This window comes from Solea senegalensis, linkage group LG14 (genome assembly GCF_019176455.1).
Source record: "Solea senegalensis isolate Sse05_10M linkage group LG14, IFAPA_SoseM_1, whole genome shotgun sequence".
NCBI classification, from domain to species: Eukaryota; Metazoa; Chordata; class Actinopteri; order Pleuronectiformes; family Soleidae; genus Solea; species Solea senegalensis.
Window position 1 is genome coordinate 17135038 of NC_058034.1, and position 18345 is coordinate 17153382.

Consider the following 18345-nt stretch of genomic DNA (forward strand, 5'->3'; position numbering starts at 1 on the left):
GTATGGTTGAGTCACTCAAAACTTCTGCATTGTTCAAAAACTTGGGGCGACTCTCTGCCTCGGTTTCATTCTGTTGTATCAGATTTGCAACTTCAGCGTCAGGAAAATAAATCATTCATTAACTGCAAACTGCCTGACTGGTGCAATATTGTCATACACACACAATACATGGCCTTGTTTTCTCCGGCAGGGTCAGGTGAGGCTTGTCAGCTCCTGCTTTTTAAGAGCTTTACATTTATTTACAGTTGAAGTGCTTGTGGTGAGTTGGCTGCTTTCATAGAGAAGTAAGTGCATTAAAGATGTGACATTCTCATTTGCAAGAGATACTGTATTTAAGAGCTTGTGTCGTACACATGAAGAGAAATGATTCAAAGTGCAGTTATACGGCTACACACAAACGAGTGACTAGTGACTTGTGAAGCAGTTGTTTTCAGTGTAACTAAATCATTAAAATCATATAATTAAAGGAATACTGCCTGTACTTTGCATTTAGCTTTGTATTAGTAGAATATGGGTAGTATTATTATTGAAAAATTCTGCGTCCCAAACTTAGTTTCCCCTGAGTTGAGAAATATCTCAATGTGCCCACCAGTGACACTTGGTCCTGTTAGCGTAACTGTTAGCAAAGATGGCGGACACTGTTTACATTCTGGGAATGAGGTCCCGCCCCCTACGAGTGGGTCTAAAAAGTGCGTTGCAGTTTCAATGCTCAGACCAAGTGTCACTGGTGAGCATGTGACAAAGAAAAGAATGAAGATAATTCTCGACTCAGGGGAAACTAAGGTTGGGAAGCACAATTTTTCAAAGATACTAGCCCTATTCTAGTAATGCAAAGCTAAACGCTAATGTTTGCTACAGTTTGGCTTGATTCTTGTGTCATACTTTTGCTTGTGCCAGTGGCCGGCAGTCTGGCGACGTCACGCCTAGTATCGCCTCAGCTCGCTTGGAACCTCACCAGAGCAGGTACCAAAAAAAGTACCAGGTACTATCGCTAGTGGAAAGGCAAGGTGGTGGCGAGGCGGTGGAAACAGCAAAAACCAAAAACATGACAAGTGTTATTACTGACCTTTTTGTTCGACCCCGTGGGCGAGAATAATTGCATCTTGCCAAACTGTTGAACTATTACTTTAATAGATGCAAATGAACAATCAACAAATTGTCCATGTCGGAATCCACGGTAACAATCAAACAGAGTTTAATGAAGGGAACGCGAGGCTCGATACACTTGTGAATCACAATCCGATTAATACACAACTCCAGTGTGTGTGTGTGTGTGTGTGTGAGAGAGAGATCTGCCATCTGACGGGAAAAAAAGCAGAAACGCTGCAAAAAGTGATAAATGACCAGGCGGATGTGTACATGTTGTGATTCGTATGTACAAAAACTGAAAAAGTGTTTCACTTCAGACATGATTCACTGACAAATGTTCCCGAGATGAAATGTTTGCTCTTCTTCTTCTTCAGCAGTGCTTTTTCTTTACAAAGGGGACGAATCGCTATAATCGTTTTCTCGTTCTTCTTAAAATGGTCCGGTTAGCAGTTGAAAGTGAGGTAAAAATCTTGGTCCAAGATTTCAGGAGTGTGATCGTTTGTGTGGAACATGTCAAAACGGATCCGTCGAGGCCAACACACACCGAAACATTTGGACAACTACATCACAGGTTATGGGGAAAACTCTTTGCCAGCAGGTTATTATTATACTGTACATTCATGGTTGAATATGGTGCCAGTCTTTTTTTTTTGTTTTTTGCTAATGTACACAGACATCTACAGCTTACACAATGTTTGTTATAAAGACAACCTCGAGTTAGAAAACCAAAAGTGAATATTCCATGTAAAAAGTATGAATGAATGAATGAATGAATGAATGCGCCACATATCGGGGGGCACTAACATTTCTCGATGAACTGCTTACAGGAGCTAAATGAACCTGATAAAAAGTCAAACAATCACAATCAATGTTCCTCTTCGTCTTCATCTGTCCTCCTCTTCTTTTTCCCATATTCTTCATCCACTGAAGCCAGCTCAAGAAACTGAATCGCACTGAAACTAAGACACAGCAGAACCGAGCAAAACAAAACAAAGGATATTGTCACTGTCAATTTCTTTTTGCTCCTTTTTGTCAAATAAAATCAGGGCCATTTTCTCCCAAAAAATGTCATTTTAACTCTTTTTTTTTTTCTTTTGGCAAAGTAACTTCCCAATCTTCTCCCTACCAGAACCCCCATTTTTGTCGGCCCCACGGTTCAGCCCTGCTGTAGATGTTGGAGTTTGACTGGAGGCGGCAGCAGCAGCGGCGCTCGATCATCGCTGAAGCAGCAGGACAAGCAGTGGGAGCAGCAGAAAGGAGCCACAGAGCCGGGTCGGAGGCGTGGCTGCTGCGCTTCTGACTCGGTTGTTGTCTGGCGGGTACAATCCCGGTCTGGCGTGAGGACAATGTCCACCGACACACATCCCGCTCCCTGAGCCGCTGATGTCGTCACCTGGTGAGGTGAGCAGAGAGGGACAGAAAATGATTCAGTATTTTATTAAAAATTTAAATTTAAATATAATACTTGAAAGAAATTGTTGTTTTTCTTGCTGGAAGACACATGAGCACCATTTAACCTTCATCTATCAATTTGTTTTAAGGTTAATCGTCATTTCTCTCCACTCAAATCTTTTTGTTCTGCGACAGTCCACACAGGAAGTGATTTGGTTTATGCTGAGACAAACGGAGGCAGCGGCAACACTGTGCTTGTAAACAGGTTTCGAGTTTGACGGAAAACACAAAAGAGCGCCCAAGAAAACTTCCACAGCTCAAAACCCCCCCCGCTGTCATTCAGCAGTTTGACAAGATGAATTCCTCTAACGTCGCTTGACAGAGCCCGTTTCCTGATGCTCGTTTCTGTTCGCGGAGACTAAACAGGCAGAACAACAACATCATAAATCTGGGAAAAGTGCACTGAACTGCAGCTTTATATACCATCATGTTGTGATGGTTGTGTGAGACTGTTAAGTTTGTAAAATGGAGAAAAACACAACAAAGGTAAGGCTGTACTGTAGAATAACATGAAAAGACTCACTGGCGTCCTGGAAGTCCACGTCGTTACCATCCATTGCGTTTTTCAGCCTGTTGCTCGTAATTTTGAGCTGCATGATTTGCTGCCGAATCGTCATGTCTGGCTTTGTGATGTCAAGCTCCACTTCTGGATTATTTATCTGATTAGCCAAGCCGTCGCCCATCACCTCTGGAAGATATCTGTAAAGGACAGGGGGGGACATTTAAGTGCAGGTTTGAGTGAGACGAGCCGGTCACTGAGATTTAAGGGATATGTGGATGGACTAACATAGACTTATACAGCCCAACAGAGGATACTAGTTTTATCTAACCTTTATTTAACCAGGTAAAGTCCCTTTAAGATCAAGATCTAATTTAGCCAAGAAGTCAGCAACACACGTCGTAATAAATACAACTTCCAAGAGACAGATTACAAACAAAAACAGACAATAATTTAAGAATTCCAAACTGCAGTTGGCATCACGGTAGCAACTTAAGAAAGCTTTGAGGGTGAAGAGTTCAGATATAATCGAACCTAAACCTACCCACTACAATCACAGATTAATTACATGAAAACACGCTGCTAAATTGTCCTAAAATGTTCTAATTTCAAACTCCTGGTCCTCAAAAATGTGTGTATGAGACATTGTGCTGTGCACAAACACACATACACACACCGTTTGCCCAGAGGTGGGATTTATTTATGTTCTTGGAACTACTTAAAATGTTAAATAGCTCAATTTAAACTCCATACTTCACGCGCATACTCCATATTCCACTCCAGGAGAATTTAGTGGGGGCAGTAATTCTGCACGTGTGACATTTATTGAGCTCTCTGGTGATCCACTAGGTGTCGCTATGGATTTCCAAACAGTTCATCACATTAATAATTCTCTCTCTGCCACACCTACACACACACACACACACACATTTCATATATCCTTAATCTGTCACACACAGTCAGCAGTTCATCTATATTTCATGGCTCTACACTCATAATTCTACACACACACACACACACATCATATTTCATGCCTTTTCACTGTCATGTGTGGTGTGTTCTGCTCAGGATGGATCTCATCACTTGGCTGTGATCCAAACACTTTCAAGGGTGTGAGGTGTGTGTGTGTGTGTGTGTGTGTGTGCTCAGAGGGGGAGGATAACATGGATGCATATCAACATGGCATCAAATTGTTCTGTAATCCATTTATACACAGATTAAGGCTGAGGCAAACAATAGAGGCTTGTGTTTGTGTGGCCCTGAACGCTTTGCGCTGTGAGGGAGAAATATCAATTCAAGGCTTCAGAATACATTTAATATGTACTCACGCTACAATTTGCAGCTTCTCTTTTGAGTCTCTTTTATAGCTCTTTGAAATGTCCATGTAAGTGAATGTAAGGACTGCTTTACAGGCAACAGGAAATAAAATGTGTGTGTGACAGATCCCAAAACAAAACCAAAACAATCTTTATGAATAAAGTGAGTCGAGTGCGGATATAGGAGTAAATTTAAACCCAGTCACCACCAAAAACAGAGGGGCAAACCTCTCAGGCTGTGTCTTCCTCACCTGGCTTTGGTGATGCCGTTCCAACATTTGTCCTGAGCGGCGCCTCCTGCTGCCATTTTGCTGCAAAGTGCCATGGGAAGCTGGGTCCAGTACTGTCTCATCTCCCTTAGTTTACTGGAGAGGTCTGACACCTGAGAAGAGAAGCAATCCACATGTATGAGGAAGTCTCACATTTTCAACTCCAATCAAAAAATTCCAATATCTAATAAAAAAAAATGTTTTTACCAGGAGGGCATAACCTGTAGAATGGCCTGTAATATGTTTAATATTTTTGTCAATAACGTTTTATTAAAAACAGGACATATTGACACTGGAATACAGCCAACATCCCTCCCTTCCTTTCAGGTTACAGAGACTGAATCTTAATGAGAGATGCATTGGAAAACACACATAGTGAAAACAAAGTCTCTATTCTTGTTTTTTTCCGACGTGAAAACAGCTTTCAGGGCAGATGCCTCATTGTTTGCTAAAATCTAAAAATTATTACTGTTGTCTTGTAATAGACCACAGGGAAGAAGTTGTTTTTTCAGTATATTCAATTGGTGTCTACTCACTATTTTTACATGAATCAACATACATTAGCAACTTGTCCTTGACAATCATAATCGATTAATCTGTCGATTCTTTCCTTGATGAATCAAGTCATCGTTTGGTCCAGAAAATGTCAGAAAATGTTGAAAAATGTTAATTGGTGTTTACCAAATTTGTCTTATTTTTGTCCACAACCGCAAACGATTCATTTTTAAAGATTTCTTTGTTATCTGGAGCAAAGAAACCAGAAAATATTCATATTTAATTAGGAGACAGTTTCAGTATACACATGCATCGACCTGTACATTGTTATGTAACTGCATCCCAATAATACCTGGGATATCATACAAACAAATAAGGGATTGCAAACAAAAGAAATAATTTAGATGGTAATCCATCACACAGAACTATCTCAAAGGTATCTTCCACTAATTCTGAAGTCATTATGAGATTAACTCAACTATTATTTACTAGATATTACATTTTTAAAAGAATCTCATAACCTTTGCACAGTATTGTCAGTGTGCAAGTACAAACCTGCATTTCCAGTCTGATTCCAGCAGTTGGGGACGGTTTGTACTGTGACACCGTCAGCGAGCCGCTATTCCTCTTTGGCTCGTTGAGATCGGGGCTTCCTGTCCCCGGTTCACCTGGACGTCCACATGTTTGGTACACCTGCACACACACACACAGTTCAACACGCTACTGGAAGCTCATTTGTAGAGCTACAACAAACCACTAGATGTCGCCATAGCCACGCGTCTCAAAGAGAAAAAAGGCTGTCTGCATTTATAAACAGTAAGACAACTGAAAACCTGACCAAGGCTGTTTATGGATGTACAGTACATAAAGTAAAGGGATGTCTGATACATTTAAGGAGCCTGACAACTTAACACTGTTGCCAAGTTTGAAGTGAATGATATAGAAACGTAAAGAAGATCAGAGCTGAGAGGTTGAGCCGGGATCCTGAAGGTAAGCACTTTTCAAGTCTAGTAATTACGTCTTTGGATGAGTTTGTATTAAGCTGAACGATCTTTGACCCGTGAATCAAATTCAGTCACCAAATTACCGGTGGCAGGTGTGATAAAATAATTCAGTGTGGGTGCAGGATTGTGGACATAAGCATGAGCTGGCATTTTACTGCACATCAAATGCTTCCAGGGGAAAATGAGCTCGGGGTCGTGTACGCACTCGGAATAAACGATGGGACAAGAGTGAGACGGTGACTTGACTCGACTTCAGGTGTCTTACTTTGGCCGTGAAATCGTCCATGTTCTCCTGCTGGTAGTGAACAGCCTCGTAGATCCGTGCGGGGATGGAGTGGAGGACCACGTCGAGACTCGGCTCCATGCTGAAGCTGGCCACCACCTGGATCATGATGTCTGGACAAAGTGAGCGAGAGAACAAAGGATATTTCGTGAATTCATCCATCCATGCATTTTCCACCGCTTTATCCTCCACATGAGGGTCACGGTGGGGACGCTGCGGCTGTGCCAATCTCAGCTGACACAGGGCGATAGGTGAGGTACAACCTGGACAGATTGCCAGTCCATCACAGGGACACAGAGACAAAGAATCATCCACTTTCACTTTCACACCTACGGTCAATTTAGAGCAGGGGTGTCAAACTCATTTTAGTTCAGCACAATTTGATCTCAAGTGGGCCTAAGCAGTAAAATAACAGCATCATAACCTACAAACGAAGTATTGAAGTATCTTTACCTGATATTTCATGAGAAAAATAATTGCAATTTCAACACTCAAGCTTACCATTTAAACATTTAATCACAGGCATCTGGAGCCGAAAAATGTAGTATTACACAGATTTATCCTGTGGGCCAGATTGGACCCTCTGGAGGGATGGTTCCGGCCCGTGGGCCGTATGTTTGACACCCCTGATTTAGCGTGTCCAATTTGCCTGATCCCCACATCTGCATGTTTTTGGACTGTGGGAATTCATGTCCAACCAAACAAAATCTTTTTTCCCCCATATCTATTTGTACCAAAATATTTTGCTGATGATTTTCCATTTATGGGATCAATAGTTGTGATTTTATCTTTAAATGTACATCTTTATCCTTAATCACTCTCACTTTTCTCTGAGAGGTTTGTGCATACACATCTGGATCATCTGATAAGAACTCCTCAAACACTGAAGAGAGAGGAGTTTTAATCTGAAGAACCGGTGTTTTGCGGAACTTTGCGAGATGGAGAGTGGTGGTGTAGCGGGTCAATGAGGTAGGAGGGGGGTGTCCAGATTGTGAGGGGTTATTTGTGTGCAAGGAGATGGATTTTAAATTGGATGAGTTGTGGGATGGTGGAGCCGGCGGAGGTTCTGGATGAGCTTCGGGAGCAGGTGTGGGTGAGCAGACGGGCGGACAGCAGAGTTCTGAACACGTTGGGAGTTTATGGAGGATTTTGGACGATGAGGCATAGAGAATGCTATTGCAGTAATCGAATCGAGATGTAATGAATGCCTGAACTATGGAGGTGGTGATGTTATTAAAATAGATATCATCAATGCCACTAGAATGTTGTGAAAATGTAACCATAATGCTAAAAAAAAAAGCATTTATTATGGTGTCCATATAGTTAGTTGTATATGAGTTGTGTTGTGGCATTAAAAAAAGCATTAAAACCCTGATGGATTAATAACAATTACAGTAAGTTGTTTGGCTGAAATATGCTGATAGAATTATATCACAAGACATGATTATGAAACATGTCATAGGATATACTCTACATAGATTAAGGCATTATAGTAATTACATTTCTTTTTGCCCGCTCATGGATGAAGACAGTTAGAAACTGTTATGACAGACTTATCTTCACTCACACCTAAGGGAAAAATCTCAGTGGTTCTTAAATCCTTCATACAAACCACATAAGACCAAAATCTGCTCATAAAAGTGCTTCATAGATGAGGTGCAATGTTCCAGGGATCCACTTCGACTAATGACATCCAAATTCACTCCACCAGTTCATTAATTCACTAACACATTCCGTAGTACCTATTAGGTTTTGCCACTCGGGGGCCAGGTCGGCTTGGTTGGCGAGGCATCCCTTCATGACGTTGGAGCAGTAACTGGAGCAGGGCTTGACCGAGGCCAGGCTGTGGCAGTGAGGGCAGTAAACCAGCTTCATCAGGGCCTTGGTGCACTCTGGACTCAGATTGACCTGGTGGATTCAGACAGGACTGTAAGCAGTGGACTCACTGATCATTTAACAATTATTAAGTGATTTTTCTTTTTTAACAAGGAATTCACGCCATCGTAACAATGCATAATTGACAGTATATGAAAATTAGTGTAGTGTTGTGGTTTCAAAATGCACTCCCGTTATGAAGCCTTGAGATTTGTGATGTCAGTTTTTGCAACCGCACTCCTATTGGACATCACCAGCTGTCAATTACACCAGTGTCCACTCATCTGTTATGTTTTTTCTTCTAAATGGGGAAAATTATTTACATAATTGACATCATTTTCTATTAAAAAGGAAGTAAAACTAGCGATTGAGACCATTAACTACTCAGAAAATAAATTGTTTTAACCCTTAGAGCTCCAGCGGCTGATTACTGTCATTTTATTGTTTTTATTCTCATATATTTATCTATTTACAGATGTTTGTATGTCACCTGAGCCCCCTTCTGTACAGCGCTTTGGTTCTCATATTCGTGAATGCAACCTGGATTAACCAAGGAGCATGCTAATCCTAACCAAGGAGCATGCTAATCCTAACCAAGAGGCATGCTAACCCTAACCAAGAGGTATGCTAACCCTAACCAAGAGGCCATGCTAATCCTAACCAAGAAGCATGCTAACCCTAACCAAGAAGCATGCTAATCCTAACCAAGAGGTATGCTAACCTAACCAAGAAGCATGCTAACCCTAACCAAGAGGTATGCTAACCCCATGGAGATGCTAACCCTAACCAAGAAGCATGCTAATCCTAACCAAGAGGCATGCTAACCTAACTGCTAACCTTGCTATAACCAAGAAGCATGCTAACCCTAACCAAGAGGTATAACCAAGAAGCATGCTAAAACCAAGAGGTATCCCTAAACAAGGCTAATCTAACCCATGCTAAACCAAGAGGTATCCTAACCCTAACCAAGAAGCATGCTAATCCTAACCAAGAGGCATGTTAACCCTAACCAAGAGGTATGCTAACCCTAACCAAGGAGCATGCTAACCCTAACCAAGAGGTATGCTAACCCTAACCCTTACCCTAAGAGGCATGCTAACCCTAACAGTTTAGGCAGTTTAGGTAACTGCCCAGCTTATGAGAGCTAAGACACTGAGTAACATTTGAAACTAGTGAGCCCTGTTTGACTCTCAGATCACAGAAGACGACATTGTGAAATTATAGGTGACACAGCCTGAAGACAAGGGCGGTGATGGCCCCCTCTTGTCAGGCTTTAAACAGTCCACGGTTTCAGTTACACCTTCGGCTTCTGATCATGTGCTCGAGTCATGAAAGGTGTCCATTTCCACAGTGGAGTTATTTTACCAGCAAACCTCTGACAGATCTGATTGAAGTTTACTCCACAGTCAGGGCAGAGGAGCGTTTTGTACGTCTGAAACTCTCTGGATGCATTTACTCTGCGTGCAAAATATTCAAGTCACTCAGCAGACTGTTGAAAACTTTCCCGAGTTGCAGAATCAATTACTGTCAACACAGAGTCGCCGTCAATTTGTCAATATGTCGCCGGAACATTATTGTTGTGTAGAAATCTGATTTAAGCGCTGATCAATTCAAAATGCCTGCGCTCATAAGAATAATGCAGCTCTGACAAAAATCAATGCAGAGCTGATGGATTACACCAAGTGTTTTCAGAGCGGGGGTGGTGTGGGGCCTCACCAGGGAGTGTCCATACGGCTTCAGAGGAGGATCAGTAAATGGAAGTTATTGCATTAGAGATCACGTACAACAGTGTAGATGTGGAGGATTTGTTAGGGTTGCAGACACTAAAAGATGTTTTCCCTAAAAGAAGGTTTTATTTTTGGCCTGGTCTGTCTATGAGCAACTTATCTCAAACATTTAAGGAAGGATTTGGATGGAATAATTATAAGAAAGTACGTAAGTTATGGCCCAAGAATACAGTGGCCGACAGGGGCAAAGGCACTGCAACGACCCACAACGCATGCAGGAGGAGAAACGAGCTGCATATTCACAAACGCTGCAGATTCCAAAACACCGTACAAGAGAGATTTTACTGGATTTCAGTGGTGATTCGGTTACAGTGTTGGGTTTTGAGTGCATCAACTCTGTGTTGTTGTCTTTAGTTTAGTAGTTTTTGTAGTTTCTGATGTTAAACAGCAAATTCAACCACATTTCTATGATCAGAAATGAGTGTTTAGCAGAGGAAAGTGCCTGTTTCAGTTCTAAAAACGCACTTACATAGCGAGTAAAGATTGTAACTTGTCACATGTACAATACTCCATAAAAGCTACGGGGCTGAACAAGATGGTGCGATTAAGAATTGAACTGAACTGCAAAGAAGCACAAACAGTAATTGTAAGGATTCTTGTGAAGCTTAAAGCGAAGAAAGGACGGAGTAAAAAACAAAACAAAAAAGCATGTTCAAACAAGTCGTGTAAAAAAAAATACACTAAGTAAAAAAACATTATCACACCCATAATTTGACAAGGACGTCGTCGTCCCTCTCAAAAGGGAGCTTTGTTCTGATGGCAGATGACAGTACATTTCTGATCATCTTTGTTTTCCTTGTTTTTTCCAGGGTGGAGACATTTTTTTCTGACAGTTGGGGTGTGACGCCAGTGCATCCATCATATCTGCTGTCGTGTGAGTCAGCCAAGTGCAAAGTCACGAAGAGAGATGATGCTCTCTCTCACTGCAACAGCAACGGTCAATCTCAAACTCTCAGTATCTCTCTCTCTCACTCTACACACACACACACACACACACTCACCTGCGACACCTTCCTGACCACCTCTCCGCTGACGATCAGCCCTTGGACAAATGACCGTGCTGTGACAAAAGCCCGGATCACCTTCACCTTCATGTCCCGCGGGATGTCTCCAAATGGCCGCAGCGTCTCTTGTTGCTTAGCAACGCATTCAAGGTAGTCCTCCGACAGGCTGACCTGACAGGACAGATGCGACAGTGGCAGACATCATTTAGGACCGGTATAAACGATCTTTCCCACAAGTCGGCGAGGGTTTGAGAGCAATAAAGGAACGAGAAAAAATCCATCAAAGGCATCATTTAAACCTTTTGGTTTCAGGGTAATTCTCTACGTCTGTACTCACCTCTGGTGGAGCAGAGGATTTAAAGGAGCGCTCCAGCAGACGGGACCAGAACTCAGACAGGGTCTCGTCCAGGTTTATGGTGGAGCCTCTGTAGTACTGCCGCAGGTCAGTGTACAGGTCCAGGAACAGACGGGTGTTCTGAGAGTACAGCGGGCCGAGAGGGGACAGCACCTCCTGGAGGGAGCGCTCAGAATTACTGTGCAGCTCGGTGAAATAGGCTGGAGGAGGAGAAGGAGGAGGAGGAGGAGGAGGAGGGAGACAGACAAAGGAAGGAAAGATGTACATGTAAAACACAGTTTTGTGCTCTTCACATAAATGAAGTATGTAACTTTAAATGTGAGCAGATGTCAGACTATACGATTAATTGATTACTAAATTAAAATAGTTTGCTAATTGATTGATCGTTTTGAGGTTCTTTGATTTTTCAGCTTCATAAATGTGAATATTTTTAGATTCCTTGGCTCCATGTAAGAAATAAATCATTGAAACGGAACACACACAAGACATGGATGATTCAGCATTTTACGAAACCAAACAAGTACAATAAATGGAGAAAATAGTCAACAGATTAATCATTATCATAGTTTAATGCCTATCAGCTTTATTTACACAAATACTTTCTACTGTTTTAAATAACCCAGTCATTAAGCAGTTTGATGGGATAAGTTATTCTTGACTGCACGCCCTCCGTGCTGCTGGTGTATACACACATGCGCTCCTTTACTCAGGTCTGATTTTAATGGCGATGAAAACGCAGCATACAAATATTGTTACACTGTTTCTGTACATTAAAGACCAAATAGATGCAGAAGAGTAACATAAAACAACATAAAATTAACATATATTACAAGCTGCACTTTAGTCGTTAAATGATTAGATGCACAGCAGCTGTATTCAGTGAAACAGCTGTCTGCCACTGCAGTGAATGTCATAAAAAATAAGAGCTTATGAGACTGTTAAAGAAACATTGAGTTGGAACGACCTGCAGAGAGAGAGAGACAGCAATAATCACGCACATTCATCTCACACAGACATTCCAGCCATTGTTTATATAAAAAAAAGTTTCACTGTATATGTCATTTTGTTTTAGACGCTTAAAGGAATACTGTCGCTCCTGCACAGGTCAACAGAAGATGAGTTACAACACGTTTTTTGTTGTTTTCTCTGATGCCACACAGATTCAAAGTGAGAATAAGGGAGTCAGTAAGTGTCCCTGCACTATATTGGTCTTGGCTTTTTTCTCCTTCTTCAAAGGCGGTGGACCCTTGCCAGCCTGTTCTAACCACAAGCAGATGGACGGCCACATTATTGCTGCTGAGGTGGCCTGCTGCCTCCAGACTAATAATACTGTCCTCCTCCTCTTTGGACTCCTCCTCCTCCTCTGACTCCTCCACCCAAAGCCACTTGGTTTCTCTTCTTTCTGTATTTTCTGACTGGATTCACAGTTTCCTCTCTGTACTAATGGCACATTTCTCACTTGCTGTATTTGTCCGTCTCCCCCGTTGTTATCAGTGGCACTTCTCACTCGATACGTCCTTTTCCCTTCCTCCCTCCGTCCCTCTCTTTCCTCTGGTGTGCAGTGATCTGCAGACTCGGCTCCTCAATGGGTCAACAGCTCATTAGCTGAACCAGCCACTGCCCCAGGGGGACACCCCTCTGTCTCTGTGTGTCTCTGTGTGTGTGTGTGTGTGTTTATACGCAAGTATGTGCGCACCCCTTTGAGATCGGGGGATCGGCTTATCACATTTCATTGTGTCTGGCTGACTCCACTCTCATTATAACACCCAGGCAGGGGTCTCCCTGATGCACAGGACACACACACACACACATACTCCATCACCCCAGAAGCCGCTGTATTGAGTGTTGAGCACAGCCTGCGCTCGTACCAAACACAGACTCACAAATACACAGCATACAAATGTCAGACTCCCCCCCCCTCCGGGCTCGCTCTTGAAGCTTTGCTATTGAACACAGCCGGTAATGAGTAAGTCATACACACACATACACACAGAAACAAACCAACAACACATACCTACAAACACAAAGTCTACTTACTGTCGAAGCTCCTGTAGAGCGCGTTGAAAGCAGCCTGCAGTGACCTGCCGGCCTCTCGGATCAGTCCCTCCGTCTCTCGGGCGGTCAGACCGGCCAGGCTCTCCTCCATGGCGCTGGTGCAGCAGGTCGGACCCTGAGGACACATCCTCAGATGTTCACCTGGTGGGAAATGGAGAGCATCAATTATCAATATGAGTGCACTTCATTCGATTGGATTTACATGAATGACTAATGAACTCTCGGTGCTAACTGCAGGTGCACCCGTGGTAATTTGCCGTGGGAATAATACACAACTCCTTATATGGACATCCTGGGGTGCGTGTGTGTTTATAGGTTCCATATTCAGGCTTCTTTTGTGTTGTTGGGTCAAAGTTATGATTCATTTTATATCACATTATTAGCAGTGATATGAAGTAGCAATAATTGCTCACAAAAGTGAGCTTTGAACTGTGGCGCATTTCCAAATTTACATAAATTCAAATCCGTTTTTTAAACATTTTGAGTACTTTTCGCTCAGGTGTGTTTATATAGTTGGTGAAAATTATAATGGTTTTCATCAGATTGCCTAGGTTGTGCTGAAAAAAAGGATATAAGACACTCTATGTTGCACATTTTTATAGCCTCTGCATATACTGTGTGTTTAAACATAATCATGGAAGAAAGCAGCCAAAATTCTCTGTGTTCTAAGAGTTAACACAAGGGTCTTTCTGCATGTTGTTTGCATGTTCTCCCCGTGTGTGGGGGGGTTTTCTCCGGGTTCTCTGGTTTCCTCCCACAGTCCAAAGACAAGCAGATTTGGGGATTAGGCAAATTGGACATTCCAGATGTCTCAAACTCGCGGCCCACGGGCCACATGCGGCCCTCTGATTTATTTAATTTGGCCCGCCGCATAATATAAACTTATGAGTTATTTCTGTGTGTTATTTTATATGTGTTGCATCATAAATACATTTGTATTATGAGCTATAAATCAAAACAAACACTCTGTGAAAATATCTACCCCCTACTCAACAGTCAAGTAAACAAAAAATTCACTTGTTTTCTTGTACGTGTTGTGTTTTTTAGGAAACTGATTTAAATGAAACATATTATTTTTCAAAATCAGTGTTTAGCTCACTCGCAAGAAGACCCGGGTTTGTGACGTGGTCAGAACAAGGGCCTTTGTGCATGTTGTTTGCTTGTTCTGCAGGTGTGAGAGAGGATGGTTGTTTGTCACTATGTGTCCCTGTGATGGACTGGTGACCTGTCCAGGCTGTTCACCGCCTATCTCCGCCCATGTCGGCTGAGATTGGCACAACAACCTCCCGTGACCTTCATGTAGAGGATAAAGCCATAGAAGAAGGATGGATGGACTAATTAACACAAACAGTGTGAACACCAGGCTTAAAAGTCTGTAAGTCGCTTTTTCCGGCTCGGCTTGTTGCGCATACAATCGGCAACGATGAATGTGATTGTGTTTGACAACGACTTCTCCGACTACCCCACAACCTGTGCGCTCATCTTTACCACAGAGATGTAAAAATAAAGATCACCGGATGGAAAATTGCTCGTCTCCAACATGTTTTTCTGCCCTAAAGAGGGGTGAGCAGGTCCATGAGGGAAATTAATGATGAAGATATTTATTTGCCAGGCAGCCAAGAAATCAGTCTTCAGCTTAAGTCCCTTGACAGTTTGAGATGCCTCGAGATATGTGTGTGTTCACATCTAGGAAGGTTAAGGGTGACTAAATATCCCGCAGCGGTGTCTCTTCCTTCCTTAGCAGGTCCTGAAACAGTGCATGCCAGGGTCTGTGTGGGTGTGAATGTGTGTTAGTGTGTGAGTGTGTGGGTGGGTGGGTGTGTGGGTTGGGGCAGAATTTGTCCACCATGGTAAGTGGAGCAGAAGAGGAGACGCCGTCTTCATCGCCACTCTATGAATCTTTCATTGGCACTTGCTGGTGCATGTGTGTGTGTCTCTGTGTCTGTCCTTGAATTTGTTGCCTTTTTAGGACCTTTTCTGGCAGAAACACTGACCTTGTCAGGACCAGTAAGACCTCATGGAGACAAAAACCTTGATCCTAATGAGGCTGAACTTCATTTCTGGGCAACTGGTTAAGTTAAAGGCTGAGATTTAAATGGTGGTGAGGCAATTATTTCATTTTAAGTTATGGATCCTTCCTCTCTTTCACTTAATCTAGAGATGAACAGTGATGCTGTTTAGAGCTGAAACACTGGCAACAATTACTCGATAAATCAGAGAAATAATTGACAGATTAATCGATTATAGATTATTATAAACGTTAGTTGCAGCTCTAATGCGGTTGTTGTGGTTCGTTCCATTAATTGTCAGAGACTTACTGTAATTGAAATGTTTGGATTAATAACGGAAATTAAAAGCCGCCAATTAAGACACTACACAAGCGACATGTTTTGTACTGAATTTATTTGCTTTCCTACACTTTAATTCTAACATAAAGTCCCATAGAAGCTGAAATATTGTCTTTTCAAACCACAAAAACTAGAATGTTATCAGGCCTGCAACAAAGTTGAATAATAAATGTTTATTCTACTTTTTTCCCATTGTATTTTTTAAAAAGAATACAAATGTTTATTGATTTCTCAACGACATAAGGAAAGAAAAACAGCCCCTAACTTTGTGTAGCGTTAAGGACGATCACGCAGCTCCAGGGCTCCACACACTGAAAGCATCACATTATCACAACAGGCATCATCTTGGGTGATGTTCCTGCAGCAAACGTTAGTATTGTGTTGTTGGTTTGCTTCCTAACCCAGACGACACAGGGCGTTTACCACACACTCGTATGCTTTACTGCATTCCTGGGTTGCTGGGTAATGGGAACAGCTGGCATCCTGCTATAAAAACCTTCATTTACTTGGGAAAAACAGAAATGAGCACAGTGGCAACGCAGTTACACAAACTTGCAGACATGCAAATTTGCCAGTGGGTAACGAGACAAGAAGACGTTGTGCGTCTTCACTTTCATCTGTGACCCTGAAGCGAGGCGCCGTCTTTGAGAAAGGAAGGTGCCTTGCTCAAGGGTTTGGTGGCAGGAAAAGAAGAGATAAACATTTAGATTCTACAGGTGCATTTGGCTGCTCACGCAGATTTTTACCCTCCAGCTTCAGCATATATTTAGAGAAGTCCACATCCTGCAGGGATGCAATTTATGTGGACCCTCAGTGATTCATCCTCTGCTGCCTCAAGTCTTGTAGACATGAGGGGGGAAAAAAAACATGAACGCATTCTAGAGGGACAGGCAGTCAGTGAGTGAGTGAGTGAGTGAATGAGTGAGTGAGTGAGTGAGATTAGTGGGGAATAATGACAGGTTTCCTCATGTTTGCCTGTTGATTTATTTGACAGGTTGTCTTCCCTGTGTCTCTATTAGAGGTGAAATATTTTCCATTTTTACCATTCACAGCCCTTTAAATTTGTGTAACAGCTTTCAGCAACTAAAAGGGCTCTGCTTGGAATGAGGTTGTTTATACAAAGTGACAAACTAGGGACTGGGGCACTCAACAGAGACAATGCTCTACATCAACGCTGATTGCTCAACAACCCTTGAAATAACGTGTTTCGAGTAGAGAAAAATAAAAAAGTGGCCCAATAATCGGACTGATTTGTCCTCCTCATCTTCTATGTCTTTTTCTTCTTTGGCATTTGAGGCAAAACTGTCTTTCTCAGATATATTTAACAAAAAAGCAAGTGAAATTAAAATTAGTGCTGTCAGGCGATTAAAAAACCTGAGAGATGAATTAATTATGATCTGTAATTAAATAAACTAATTAATGTCTTTTTTAATCTCACCTAAACATTGCTGAGAAAAGCCCTCAACTTGATGTATTTTCATTTAAATTCATAATTTCGGCAGATCAAAAGATTGATATATAACAAAAAGTGGCTTTATAAAGTCTTTTATTGTTTTAACAAACTTGAACAGGTGCAGCCATTTAAATTAAGCTGCGTTAAACTCCAAATAATCAGTACAAACAAAATAAAATAAATCAGGTCCATATAGTCCCTTTTATTGTATACAAACATTTTTGTGATGTAAGCTCTTGAAAGGGTTTATAAAGTAGCGTGTGGGTCACAGACTTGTTCATACACGGTATGCTCATCTCCAGTTAACTTGCTAACGTCTTTGCTGCTAACGTTAGCTGTGGCTGCACTGGGTGCTTTGCATTGACATGCTAGGCTACACTTGAGCTGCTTCAGTGGTAAGCAGCTCACTTTACCTTTATTAATAGTGCCGTCTGGGCATTTTTCGCATACAGAAAACAGTATAGTTACAGATTCAAAATTAGACTGACGCGATTAAAAAAACATAACGCGCTAAATATGATTACATTAATTAAAATATCTGCCAATTTAAATTCATCCGCACCAACATTTTATGAGTTCCACCACATTACCAAACGGTTCAAATCCCCACCCGGCCAAAAGGGCTGGGGTATCCCTGAGCAAGGTACCCAACCCCCAGTGCTCCCCGGACGCTACTCAGTATGGCAGCCCACTGCTCCTAATTCTAGGATGGCTCAAAATGCAAAGAATAATTTCCCTAAGGTGATTAATAAAGTATCTAAAATTTAATTAAATTTAATTCTTTTAATTAAAAAGAAAAAAACATTCAAATCATCATCAAATGAGTTGACACAACGCTAATTTAGTCCATCAGCTCCACACAACTCTCTTTAGATCTCACACACAACACACAGCAAACCACAGAAGTGAATTTCAGTGCTCAAAAAACCCGGTCGCTCAGCAGTTTGAAGGGTTAATGCTGGTGTCGAGAGCTCTCGTAGCTGTTGTCACGCAATCTCATCACGCAACCCTTGTTACCCAACAGCGCCATTTTGGCAGGAAGCCGTTTAGACGTTTAAAAT

General features: G+C 42.0%; 1 protein-coding gene across 1 annotated transcript in view; it reads right to left on the reverse strand.

The window, feature by feature from the left end:
• Positions 1–1109: 1109 nt before the first annotated feature.
• LOC122781322 (glypican-1-like) overlaps positions 1110–18345 on the reverse strand; it is a 44087-nt gene continuing 26851 nt past the window's right edge. Inside the window, exons 2-10 of the mRNA XM_044044971.1 lie at positions 13466–13624; positions 11411–11628; positions 11071–11244; positions 8150–8315; positions 6390–6520; positions 5676–5813; positions 4608–4738; positions 3065–3240; positions 1110–2482 (exon numbers count right to left, since the gene is read on the reverse strand). Coding sequence (XP_043900906.1) covers positions 2304–2482; positions 3065–3240; positions 4608–4738; positions 5676–5813; positions 6390–6520; positions 8150–8315; positions 11071–11244; positions 11411–11628; positions 13466–13624 — 1472 coding nt within the window. The 3' untranslated portion in view covers positions 1110–2303. The remainder of the gene's footprint in view (positions 2483–3064; positions 3241–4607; positions 4739–5675; positions 5814–6389; positions 6521–8149; positions 8316–11070; positions 11245–11410; positions 11629–13465; positions 13625–18345) is intronic.